The sequence below is a fragment of the Rattus norvegicus genome, chromosome 2, assembly GCF_036323735.1.
Source record: "Rattus norvegicus strain BN/NHsdMcwi chromosome 2, GRCr8, whole genome shotgun sequence".
Taxonomy (NCBI): Eukaryota; Metazoa; Chordata; class Mammalia; order Rodentia; family Muridae; genus Rattus; species Rattus norvegicus.
The window spans coordinates 181,904,452-181,917,351 of record NC_086020.1 but is presented as its reverse complement, the minus strand read 5'-3'; the positions used below and the strand labels follow the sequence as shown (position 1 = coordinate 181,917,351).

Genomic DNA, 12,900 nt, shown 5'->3' with positions numbered 1-12,900 from the left:
CAAATTTGCAGCCTGCTTTCCTTGGTATAGACATACCTCCATTTCACTTAGTATTTTCAAAGTCATGGTCTTCATTGTTGTATGTACAACCACAAAAGTGATTTTTACCATAAATTATGTTATTCCTATTCTAAGTCATGCTGGATCAAATATTTTTGTCTATGAATTTTGTGTCTTTGCTTCCTTTATTAAGATAAAGTCCCCAAATTAGAAATACCGGATCAAAGAAAGCACATCAAAGAACCACAATGTTAAAGGATCCCATTTTGCTAACTTTTGCATTTTCAAAGGTTGTATAGATTATACTCCTGTTAACAGTGACCCAAGATGCCCATCACAAGTCATCTTTGCCAATTTCTGTTGAGGATTATTAAACCTTTCATCGTTTTATCTATTCTCTTACAGCCTAGACTGTAATCTTGATCAGCTGCTGTGGACATCTGCTTCTCTGTCTCTGTGACAGAACTTTGCCTGGTGTCACTCACACAGTGCCAAGTGAATGAAATTCTATCCTGTGCTTTTTCTCTGGGATTAAGAGCTGGATAAAGTACTTAGTCGGTTTGAGAGAGAAGGTTATATCTTGTCTCATGTCTTCCGGGCTAGGGAGAGAAAGACCAAATCACTGATTGTTGGCTGGTGTTGGGGGCGGGAACACAAGGGGACAGTCTGAGAGGGAAAATGAGCTGAATGCATCAGCCCTGCAACGTGTTTGAAATGGACTTTCTGTTCCATACTGTTGTCTGTTCTTCCTTCTGGGTGTGGAGAGGGTGGAATCCAATTTACAACTCCGTCATGTAGCAGAATGAGTGGAATTTTCCAGCTGTTTCCTCTTCTTGGTGCTTGGCAGAGTTACAGCTTTGCCTTCTGGGAGCTATTAGGCTACAAGCCCCGAAGCTTAGCTGGCTGTTTCAGCAGGTCACATTGTGGGAACTCTGTTTTGGTTGGCACAAACACGTAGGATTTCACACCATAAATATACTGAGCGTGCTTGCTTTCCTTGTGCTAGCTTCCCAGTAAATATATTGATGGGACTAAAGTGAGGACGTTTCGCAGCCCTTCCCCCAACCCCAATACATACACACACACACACACACACACACAGGCACCAGCACCAGCACGCCCGTCCTGAGCACAGATTCTCTGGCAACAGAGTCCTCTCTGATTGCCAGAGTCTAGGGGAATCTGCTAACCAAGCTTCACACCCACCGTGTAGAGCTGTTGTTAGGGCTCCTTTCCTCACCCTGACAGACTGCTTCCTACCTCTAGAATAATTCTTGTTCTGTTTTCAGCAAAACAAAACAAAAACAAACCACCCAAACAAAAAAACCCACCTTCAGAGGCAGGGGTATCTGACTATTGGCTCCATGCAGCCCAGGAGGACTGTGAGCGCAGCCCAACACAAGGTTATAAACCCATTATAAACATTGTGACAATTTTGTTTGTGTGGATTTTTAAAAACTTGCTAGCACTGTTCTTGGGTATGAACTCTGTAGATGACAGTAGTGTTATGTTGCAATGTCAAAGGTTGGCTACCCCTGGCAGTGTGATGTTCTCATGGATTGGGGCATCTGGGCAGGTGTTCACCATCTCGTGTTAGTTTTATCTGCCCACTTGTGGATTAACCACTAACCACACTCATGAAAGGCAACCCCAATTGGTACATCTGGCACACATTCCCATAGGAGAGAGATTCTTTCCTTACTCTGGTGGGATGGTCAATTTCTCTAATCTCTGTGGCCTTCAAAGACCTCATGTTTTAGGGTCTCCTCTCCTCCTCAAAGGAGGAGAGGCCATAGTTTATTTAATCTCCACATTGGAAGTTCTCTTCATTAAGTATCATCGGGGCTGGAGAGATGGCTCAGTGATTAAGAGCGCCTGATGTTCTTCTAGAGGACCCTGGTTTAATTCTCAGCACCCACATGTTGGATCACAACTCTCCGTAACTCTAGTTCCAGGAGATCTGATCTGATACCTTCTTCTGGCCTCCAGGGGCATACACATAGTGTACAGAAATATATCTAGGTAGAAGAGTGATTTTCACAGAATAAAACTAAATAAATCTGTTTTTTTTAATGCTCACTATTATGAGGAATGAAGGCCTCCCCCACAACACGTGCACACCTAGTGATAAGCACGGAAGACTCAGAGTAGCAAAGGGAAGTCATTTATTTTACAACCTTGCAATGTTGAGTCTTTCAACAGCGATAAAACTGGCGGGGATATTCGGAAGGAGTGCAAAGACCAGTTCTGAAAGCCCTGAACACAGGCCACTCCCCTATGTTTCTCATAGTCTGAGCAATCAGGAGTGCAACTTTATCATTATCTGCCCCTTGCATTTTTCTATTTCTCAACAAAGCCCATGCTGGGTTTATCTCTATGTTGTTTTTTTTTAATTTTTTTTCTTTATTAACTTGAGTATTTCTTATTTACATTTCGATTGTACATTCTATTTATTTTAAAGTTTGTTAGATACACGAACTCGTCATGTCTGGCACGTTGTTAGGCAAAGCTTGGTTATCAACAATTCTTTGCTCTAAATTTCGAATTTAGGCAGGGTATCTAGACTAGCAAACGTTAGCAGGGGCCTGGTGCTTGCATCTATAGCTAGACCTAAGTGCACTCGAGGCACTTTTGAAACTCGACCATTACTTCAGATTTTATTTCTTACACAGTGACGGATAGGATGGATCTTCGTGCCAGTCCAGGTGTACAGAGTCAGATACAGGTCAAACTCCCTCGAAGGTAGAACTTTGTTGATTGAACCTTGGATGTGGGACCCAGTCATGTATGGAAGGAGGCAGGGCAAAGAGCATCTGTTGTCTGTTTGAGCTGAGCCACAGGATATTAAGATTTTGCAGTTGCCAGACATAGCAGCTTCCTGACCCAATAATAACCTTGGTGGTCAAGCTCTAAACATGGATTATGGATCATTTCTAGGTCAATCTCAGCTCTTTAGTCAGCTGTTTCTACTCCTCCCTCTAACCAATGATTTGGTAAGCCTTCTAATATAATCCTATGGTGGCAAAGCTCTGATTTTTTTTCTTACCTTTCTCATCTAGTGATGGAGAAAAAATGGTTAGAATTTCCCTCTTGTCTTTATGATGGATTTTTTTCTAAAGCTATCTTTGAACAGAATCCACACCCTGTTGGATAGCTTTGTACTGAGCTTTCTCCTATAGTTAGTTACATTGGAAGTTTCCCTGGAATGATATCAATGTGCCCAATCTTAGAAGACACTGATTGTGGTGGTGTGTGCCTGTAATCCCAGCATTTAGGTGGATACAGGAGGATCAGGAGTTCAAGGGCATTGTCAGCTACATAACTCTTTAAATACTATATTTGAGGTCAGCCTGGAAGTGTGAGACCTGTTTCAAACATCTTAAGTGTTTCCAGTGTTGTTGACCTAGTTAACTGGAACAGTTCAATGCATTATTAATTCATGGAATTCATATGATGCCTCTCAATTAATAAGCATATAATATACTACATACACATATATAGTGAGATTTATAACAGGCATACAAAAGGTTGGAGAAATATTGTGTCATTTATTAGCATCTGTCCTATGCCATGTTCATCTAAAAGCCATGCAATGTATATGTCACATCTAGTATATTTCTTGACATCTGGGAGTTAACTAAATTGATGTTGTTGGGGAATTTTATCTCTAAGGTCTCCTGCTATATCCCTTCCTCCTTTGACTCATTTTTCCCCCTTTCTTGTTGTTACTTGTTTTTCAAGACAGGGTTTCTCTGTGTAGCCCTAGCTTCCTGAAACTCCCTCCGTAGACCAGGCTAGCCTCAAACTCAGAGATCTGTCTGTCCCTGCTTCCTGAGATTAAAGGTGTGTGTCACCACCATGAACTCTGGCTTATTTTCTGATGGGTTTATTTGGGCTTTAGATTTTGTTGTAATAGTTTTTGCAGTGAGAAAAAGGGCTCATACATCATGGACATCCAATGTGCTGGCCACCACAGCACTCGTTTAACTGGGTAAGACTGTGCTGAGGAGTTACGGAATAAGAAAATATTCTTAGAACACTTTGAGGTTTGGTCCTTCACTTTGACATAGTTTCAAGAGTAGATAGAAAAGTCAGATCCAAGCCTGAGTGGAAGTGCTTTCTCATTTCACTGGTCCTATGGAGATTGCCCTGTGGTATGCTGACTGCCTAAGGTCATGCTGACTCTTCCTGACCCAAAGGCACAGGGTGCAAGCATTTCAGAAGGAGCAAGAAACACATTACCTCAAATTCGGAACTTAAAAAAAAAGACTTTCTTTATTGAGGGCAACCGGATGCAAACAATATAAAACTCGAAAGCTCCTCTGTCATTGGATTAACTTTTCTTTCTCTGCTTGTCGAATTGGAGTTGGATGTTATTTGCACATTTCCTAAGGGTCCTGATCTGCTCACAGGAAGCAGTGGGGCAGATTCCTCAGTTGACCCCATGGGAGAGGACGCATCAAGGTGTGGGTACCAGGGCTCCAGTTGGCCTACTTCTTCTGCTTCATGTGTACTACAAAATAGTCATTGCATGCAATGATGAGCCCCGCCACTAGTGATAGAAAGCTCTGGAAGCCCACTTTTCCATCTCGGCACTGGTCCAGGTCTTTCATTATTTTGTCCACAGCCAGAGGGTCCTTTTGATTCTAAAAAAATAAAAAATAAAAAAATTAATAAGAGCAAAGGCAAACAATGTCAGTTATGATGTTATGATGTAGGCAACTGTTATCTTATCTGATCCAAACTGCTGACAGCCATGTGCATAAGCATAATCTTTCAAGTCCTTCGGCTCCAGTCTTAGGTCCTCAGTGACCTTTGTTAAGTCATCAGCACGTTTTTTTTTCATTTTCCCTTTAGAATGCCTTTTCAGTAACTTCATATTTAGATTGTGCCTAAAAACTACACTCACCATTTTCTACTTCAAACTTAGATTTTTTTTAAAAGTAAATTTTCATTCCTGACACCACGGTTGGATCCTTTAAAGGGAACTCCATATGGAAGGGGAGCTTCAGATTACTCAGGGATGCATTTCGGGTGGACTCACCGTTTTATTAGTTTTAAGCAGGTGCTAATGAGGACACTGAGTTTTGGTTTTAGAGAAGACTCAGAGAACCCTCTTCTCCTTCGCACAGCTGGACGAGCAAGTGTGCTGCCGTATCTGTCATATCAACTATGTAGCCTGAGTCTATCACAGTTGACTTTGTCTTCCTATATCCACTGTAACTATGGATACAGGAGTTTGGATGTGAGAGTTCTCTCTCGGAGGCCTTCTACTCTTCATGAACTGAAAGGCCCATCACATGGTCTGCCTCTTTCCATTCTTTGAGTTGGTAAACCTATGCCATGTTATTGTCATCACCGGATGTTATACATTGGACAATTTTCAAAACAAGCGTGTGTGGCTGGGAGGGTGACTCAGCTGGGAAGGTGCCAGCATGAGAACCTGAGTTTGCCTCTACAGCGCCCACATAAAATCTGGTGCATCAGTGCATTCCTGGAATCCCAGCAACAGGAGGAGGCAGAAACCGAAAGATTCCTGAGACTCACTGGCCAGCCAGTCTAGCCAAATTAGTCAAGGCTCAGTCAGAGACCTTATTTCAAATGGGATGACCTATGAGATAGCTCAGTGGGTAAGGCTGCTTGCTGCTAAGTCTGATGACCTGTAAACCCCTGTAGCCTACATGATGGGAGGAGATCATCTACTTCACCAAGTTGTTCTCTGATCTCCTCATGCACGCTATGGTACACACAAAAAAATAAGTAAATAAATGTAAAAATTGTTTTAAGGCAGAGGGATGATACTTGGGCCTTTACACACACAGACACAGACACACACTCAAGTGAATATGTATTATAGAATCATAAAACTCCTTAATGCATAGCATGAGTGTGTGGGGCAGAAATAGACAGGCAGATGCCCTGACTTACATCTTGTTTCTACGGCGATTAGCTTGATTATTTCTTTTGCTGATACGCTGGTTAGAAGTGCAAAATTGTGGTTACTCCTATAGGTCCAGGCTATCTCAGAGAGAGAAATAACTTCTAATGCAGTAGAGGATATTAAAGATGAATTCCAATGACTGAATGGTTAGTGGGAGAACTGACTGCCATGCAATATTTAAATGTGCTGGATGCTTACACGTTGCACTCAGAGATCTCTTATGGTAGAGTCATAGTGTCTGCCCAAGACTGCAAACTCCTACCCTAAGCTATCAACTGAAACCTGCTATATGTAGCTAATTCTGGTCTCGCCCCCAGCTTCCTGGCTGTGGTCAGAATGAGTGAAGTTTGGATGACATAAGCCATCTACTTTAGAAACAAAATGCTCTGTTAACGCGGGGAGTAAACATCTAGAATTATGGCCCTGTCTGTGCCTGGAGTAAGCCACTCTGCCATGGTTAGTGGCTTGCATATATGCTTCTCATGTCATAGAGCCATGAGTATGGAAGGCTCTGTGCCTTAGGTCACACATGATGAGTATTTTAATGTTGAGAATGTCTCTGCAGATGTGATGGATCGGCTTACAAAGAGCACATTTTGTCCTTGCATTTCAAGTTTATCTAGAAGAATCATAACAAGTTAAAAGTAGGCATGTGGATAAATATGTCCAAACGTCTCATCTTAGAGAGGAGGGAACTGGGACAAGTGAAAGCCACTTGTCACTGTTAGTCCACAGCTAGAGCTTCTGTGCACTAGTTCACACCTAGAGCTTCTGTGTGCTTGTCTGGAACTGCATCACTGTGCCTATGGCAGCAGAGGAACTAGCTTACTGAGCTAGCATGGGGGTGATCACAGCTTCGCAAGTAGTGACCCTATAGGGAAGGGATGGAAGGAAAGGGAAGGCACTCTGATTTTTATGTCTGGTTCTGAGACTTTCAGCACTTACTTCCAAAAACCCAGGGAACTCCCTTTCCATGAGCACTCTCAGGTCCTCCTTTGTCAAGTAGTTTTTTTCCCCTGCAAACCTGTGAAATGTAAGCATCATGGTTTCCATGGCATGCTCCATTTGGGATGGCATTTTGAAGAATCTGTTGAAACCTGTAAAAGGACATAAAGAGAGTTTGCACTAACTTTTAAACTACATGTATGAAAACTGGTAGACGGTAATGGAAAAGGATAAAGCAGAAGGGCTAATCACATTTCCCACAAAATTCAATCAATCTAAGGCTTCATTTGGGGGCTTTTGTTGGTAGCAACAGACACTTCAGGTTATTGAATCTCAGAATGTGGGGTTTACCCAGATGTCAGCTACTCTACATGTTTCTAATCAAGAAAAAGAAGGTCTAACTTTCTGGAAAAGCAAAGCACAATATACTCTTTTCAACTAGAAAGTACCAAATGAAAGAGATGTTTTCTTATTTCTCTTGACACTAAAAATGTAATTCTTCGAAATGGCTGAACACCAACAAGTCACAAGTCCAACCTGATTACTATAGAAGCTTCAGCCCTCCAGGTATGTCTAAGGGACCTGGACCAATCCGACTCTAGAAACTTGCTTATAGATGGGTTTGTCCACTAGCTGTGTATACTCTACTAACACCCTGAACTTGAGCTCTAGCAGTAAAACGCAGCTGTTCTGTCTGAGTACACACTCCATAAAGGTCACTATCAAGTTCAACAGAGAAGGAATAGGTAAGGATATATACAAACTCCTTAGGAACCAGATACATTTTTGACACAACTATGCAGAAGCATTTTTCCTCACAAGCTGGGGTGCAGTGAGAGACCAAGGGCCTTTCATCTCATGAAGAGTTCAAAGAGAGGAAAGGAAATGTTGTGTTGAGTACAATGAACTGGAGCAAATATTTCAATCAGACCCAGTGCCTAGCGGAGCTCAGGGTCCACATAGAGTTTTGAGTAAAGATGGGAGAAGCTGGCAAGTTCTGCTGAAGAGTAACAACAGGAACCTGGGGTGTGCTTTGGTCTGAATCCTGCTGCCTGCTCAGATCCCTAAATTCTGTAACCTACCCCAATACACACACACACACACACACACACACACACACACACACACACAACCCTAGGGCCTCACTCATGCTATGCATGTCTTCTATCACTGAAATATATGTACACCCTGACCCTCTTTTCACTTTTTCTTTTGAGACAAGTCTCACTAATTTACCTACACTGCCCTTCACTTGAGAGCTCCCTGCCTCTGTCAGTCGAGTAGATGGTATTTGGAGTCTGAGTCATTAGGCCTGGATTCTAAATACTATCTTTTACAGGGTCAAAGGTGCGGTGCTCAACACTAGCATTGAAGAGTTATATTTAAGGATTGTAACTCTACCTTTCTCAGAAAAATTGGAATCAGCTGAAGAATCCCACACCTGAGAACACCGCCAACGAGGATCTGGCATGATCCATCTGCATGACGTGGACAGCAGCAAGTTTATACTTCAAGGTGTACACTAGCATGAAACCCAGAGGAGCCCCTCCCCTTTTCCTCTATTATACCGCTCCCATCTTCCCTACCACCCCAATCCCGGTTATAAGGTTTCTAGTGGGTCAAGGGAGTCCACCTTGCCTGGATTGATTTAGAAGCACAGAGTTTAAGAGAACTGGATTTCAGTCACCTAAAGAAGGACATGGGATGGCCACCTCAGTCCTTCAATCATTCAGGAAAGGAGCCAGATGTTAACGAAGTTTTTAAAGTCTGTGCCCACATTCAGTGATACAGAGCTTCCTGACCTCCTCTCACAGCAAAGATTCCAGATTCCAGACAACCCAGCTGTTAGAACTAGGTGGATATCCATTGTACTTTCCTCCCAGGCATCAGGAGGTATTGCAGAGCTAAAGAGGGATTCCCCCAAATAGAAAAACAGACCAATTTAGGGCTCCCAGGAAATGCAAGCTGAAAGCAGAGAAAATCCTGGCCTCACTTGAATATCTTCTTCAGGAGGGTGAGGTCAGGCTACCTTGCCTAGAGTTAAGGTCTGAGGTGAGTCCACTCCTTCCTGCCTTACCCAGGGGGCCATGAAGTGAGTGTTCCTCCCTGAAGCTTCATCTCTGCTCTAGGTCCTCCCACCCCAACTTCCCTGTTTTATTCCACAGAGTGGCAAACAGAGCAGCCTGTTCAAGATACCTGCAATAATAATATAGAGATAGGGGCTGGCCAGAATGTTAAAACAGAGTTGAAATTCACAGCATATGCCTTTGATCCCAGAGGGACCAGGGCTACAGGCAAGAAATTTTTCTGGAGAAAGGATTACAGTAAGGCAAAGCAGCCAGGTGTCGTAGGAACAGTCCCAAGAACTATGAACTTAGCACTCCGGGGTGAGGAGGGGCTCATAGGAGAAATGGAGTTATCAGCCAGCATGGGTTATATAGACCCTGTCTCAAAATTCAAAACAACAAACAAGCAAACACACGTAACAGAAATGTGAAACTGCTGCTCTCTCAGATGAATGAATGCATCATATTGTCCTTCTCTACTTGGATCCTCCGTTGCTTGGATGGGGCTTGCATTTACAGGGCTCACTATAGCTCTAAAATCCGTTACTAGAATGAAAGCTTTTTAGGAACTTTAAGAATCTGGCATCTCCAGTCCACCTAACGCCCCACGAACTCCACTCCAGATGGGGTGGGCCTTCCCCTTCTAATTGGGTAACACTTTGTCAGGAGGGCCTTGGGCATTGGTCTGAGATTTTGGGGAACCTCTTCAGTGTCCCTGACACCCCACTTCATACCTGGTAAATTCAGATACACCTGTTCTCCCCTGCCTCCCTTGGCTCTAGAGCCATCTTGAACCACACATTGATCTGCTTTAATGGAGAGGCCACTGGATGACACTTGCTATATGAATCACTCAAAGCTGAGGCGATGCAGATGCAATTGCCTTTAGGCAGATGACAACAGTGTAGCTCAGAGCACAGCAGCTGAAGGATGTGAGTTTTGGGGAGGGTGGGAGCAAGGCCTCATCAGGGTTCACCTATGAATGGAACAGCAGAGTACAGCATACACATTCCACACACAAGGGGATAAACTATGTGTCCTGCTAGGCAGGTCTGGTCAGATGCACAGGCTTCTAGTTCCTGCTGTTCCTCTTGGTTTCATTCATCACACTTGTCATTCCTTGGCTAGCACTTCAGGAAAGACCCAGGCCTTACCTACTCACCTTTTACTGAACCATTTTATTCTGATAACAGCATATGCCCTTCACATTAGCCTGAGTAACCTGTCTTAACTCTCTCTTCCTCTGAAGAAAACAATTCCTGTTTTTGTTTCCTTTTCAGCACTTTGCACACACATCGCCTATGGTGTGAAGTACCAACAATGTTCTCATTTTCTCTGTTGGTCTTTGTGGGAGGGGCATAAGATGGGGACCTATACCCAGGTCTAGGCTATAAATCTCAGAAGCTGGAGGCCTGATTTACTTTGTTCATCTGCATTTTGTCCATATCTTACTTTTCTTGAAGCCACCCAGAATTAATTATGGTGTCGGTGAACATAACCATCCATTATTTTAAAACATTTATAGGGTTTCTGTTCTTTTGTTTAGGAAAATTTGAAGAACAATTCTTTTTTTTTCTTTTTTTTTTTAATTGAATCCAGAGAACATTCTTGAATCAGACCCTTAAAGTATATTTGGTGTAGGAATGAGATTAAAACAATGGATTTTGGCTTAGCCTTTCTCCCCAAGTAAAACTTGCTTACTACAGACATGATCTGCAAAAGAAAGTTCCAGATGCAATTCAATAGCAAGAAAGAATTCTAAACAAAGAACACCCACCCATATTTCCATGAGACGCTGTCATGATCCAGCAACCCAACCAACACTGGCTACAGCAGCAAGTGGGAATTATTTAGTTGAAGGGGTGAAAGTTGGTTTTAAAAGTCAATCAGTCCCTCCCTGTCTCCCCCCAGGGGTGGCCCATGGTCCTGAAGAACCAGAGCCTCACACATGCCAAGCATGTTACTCCCTTTGCTTCTGAGATGTGATTCCTAAGTTGTGAATCCTGAGAGCCCATATTTTAGTCCAGCTTTTCCCAGTACTGTGAACATTAGTTTATTTCATAATTCTGAAAGAATCCCATTGTTCCCTTAGCTAGGCTTAAATGGATGGAGTGTGTCCAAGGCATATCAAATACTTATGTATTTGCTGGGAGGGGAGGCGGGGAGACACGACTTTTTTTTTTTTTTAACTGTCAGTGGAAAGCAGAGAAGCATCCAGACTCAGCCCCACCCAGCCCAAGGCCTGACCACATTGGGGTGACTGCTCAGAGGCTGGCCAGAGGCCAGGTATAGAAGGACAACAGTCTGTCTGATGTTGTATTCAGGAAAAGCCAGGGAACAACATCACTCAGAAATCAGGGTGGACACAAATAACTGCTCTATGCCAAGCAGACCAAAAGAAGAAGAAGAAAAAGGAGGAGAAGGAGGAGGAAGAGGAGGAGGAGGGAGGGAGGGAAGGAAGGAAGAAAGAGAAAAGAAAGAAAGACAGACAGACAGACTCAGACTGTCAGCGCCGATTAAATAGACATTGCATAGGAATCTGGGTGGGGGAGACTAAGGAAAATGAAATTTCAGTGAATTACATGAACTCTTTCTTGCCCCAACTCCTGACATTATCGTTTCCAATTTGTTGAAACACACCGAAGGCTCTCTGACAGGGTGTCTCCACCTAACTTGAAGTACAACATGCAAAAAATCCACTCCTGGAAGCTGAAAGGCAAGCTTCAGGAGGAAAGAGAGAGACTTGGCGAGGTTCTGCCAGTCTAATTACTGCCCTCACAGGCAGCTCAGTCAAGAAACCCCTCCTGCAGGTTGGTGGCCAGTTAGTTGTGACTCATTTCCTCTTGGAAAATGCCCTGGAAGATGGCACAGTTCCTCTTTTCCTTCAGGGAGCGATCTGTTCAAACGTTCACAGAGAATCAGCAACCAGCTAGGCCACACCCAAGGTCTCACAGCTGAGTCACAGGCCTCAGATCACTAGGAGAATCCAGGAACCCTTTGTGCTAGCCCCACCCTGCAGAATGTGTCTAGCTTTCTTGGGGTGGGGGTGGGGGTGGTAAGAGAATGAAGGGAGGTGGGTTCTATGGATTTCAGAATGTGGCTCCGGGCTCTTTACTGGTCTGTTACTTTTCTGTTTTCCTTGCCACCCACTCAGTAATTTCTCCAGAGTCCTCCCAGGCAGGGCTGGGGAAGAGCTCAGTCATTCCTGTAACCAAGCTCAGGCCATGAAGCAGGTACATCCCTCTCACTGCACCGCATCAAATCAAGCCGGGACTGAAGATTCTACACCAAACCTGCTCTCGCTCCACCTCTCTTTTATTTAATTCAAGTAGCAAGAGAAACACTTGATAGAGAGAAACTCACCCCAACACCTCTTCATAAAGACAACGAATAGAAAGTCCTTCTTTAAAGATCCTTCTGAACCAACCTGCAATTTGCACTGGGGCTAAGGCAACCAGCAGGGCAGGGTCCTTTAGAAAGGGAATCCTCCAGCTGCCAAGCCGCCAGTCCTCCCTGGCCAAGGCAGCTCAGACAATCTGGTTGGGGAGGAGGCTATGAACATCTGGACTGAGGTCTGCCTGTAGTCTAAAGCTGCAAGGAACTGCCAGCTGGGACAGGGCGCAAGCAGGTTCTGCTAAACTCCAGTTAACTCTTAAGACTAGTTCCAAAGTAGAAGAGATAAAAAGGAAGAACTACACGCTGAAAGTGAGATCAGAGGAACGGCGGCCCGGACGCCAGGGTGGGGTAGCTGCAGACAAGAGTTGGCTTCCTCCAGCCTAGCGGGTCTGGGGGCGTCCGAAGCAGTTTGCGAGCTGGAAGGGGGCCTCACTCAGGCCCGCGGGGCGAGGCACTAGCGAAACCCCGCTGGAGGCTGAAGCAAGCGACTGTGGGGTGAGGGCAGATATTAAGTGCGGGACTCACCTGGGCCCTGAGGCGCTGCAGTCTTTG

General features: G+C 44.1%; 1 protein-coding gene across 1 annotated transcript; it reads right to left on the bottom strand.

Moving 5' to 3' along the window:
• Window positions 1–4,250: 4,250 nt before the first annotated feature.
• On the bottom strand, window positions 4,251–12,898 carry S100a10 (S100 calcium binding protein A10). The gene is made up of 3 exons (NM_031114.1): window positions 12,874–12,898; window positions 6,887–7,038; window positions 4,251–4,646 (listed from the first exon to the last, which is right to left on the bottom strand). Exons 2-3 carry the CDS (start codon window positions 7,016–7,018, stop codon window positions 4,491–4,493), a joined length of 288 nt encoding a protein of 95 aa, NP_112376.1. The 5' UTR covers window positions 7,019–7,038; window positions 12,874–12,898; the 3' UTR covers window positions 4,251–4,490.
• Window positions 12,899–12,900: the final 2 nt, after the last annotated feature.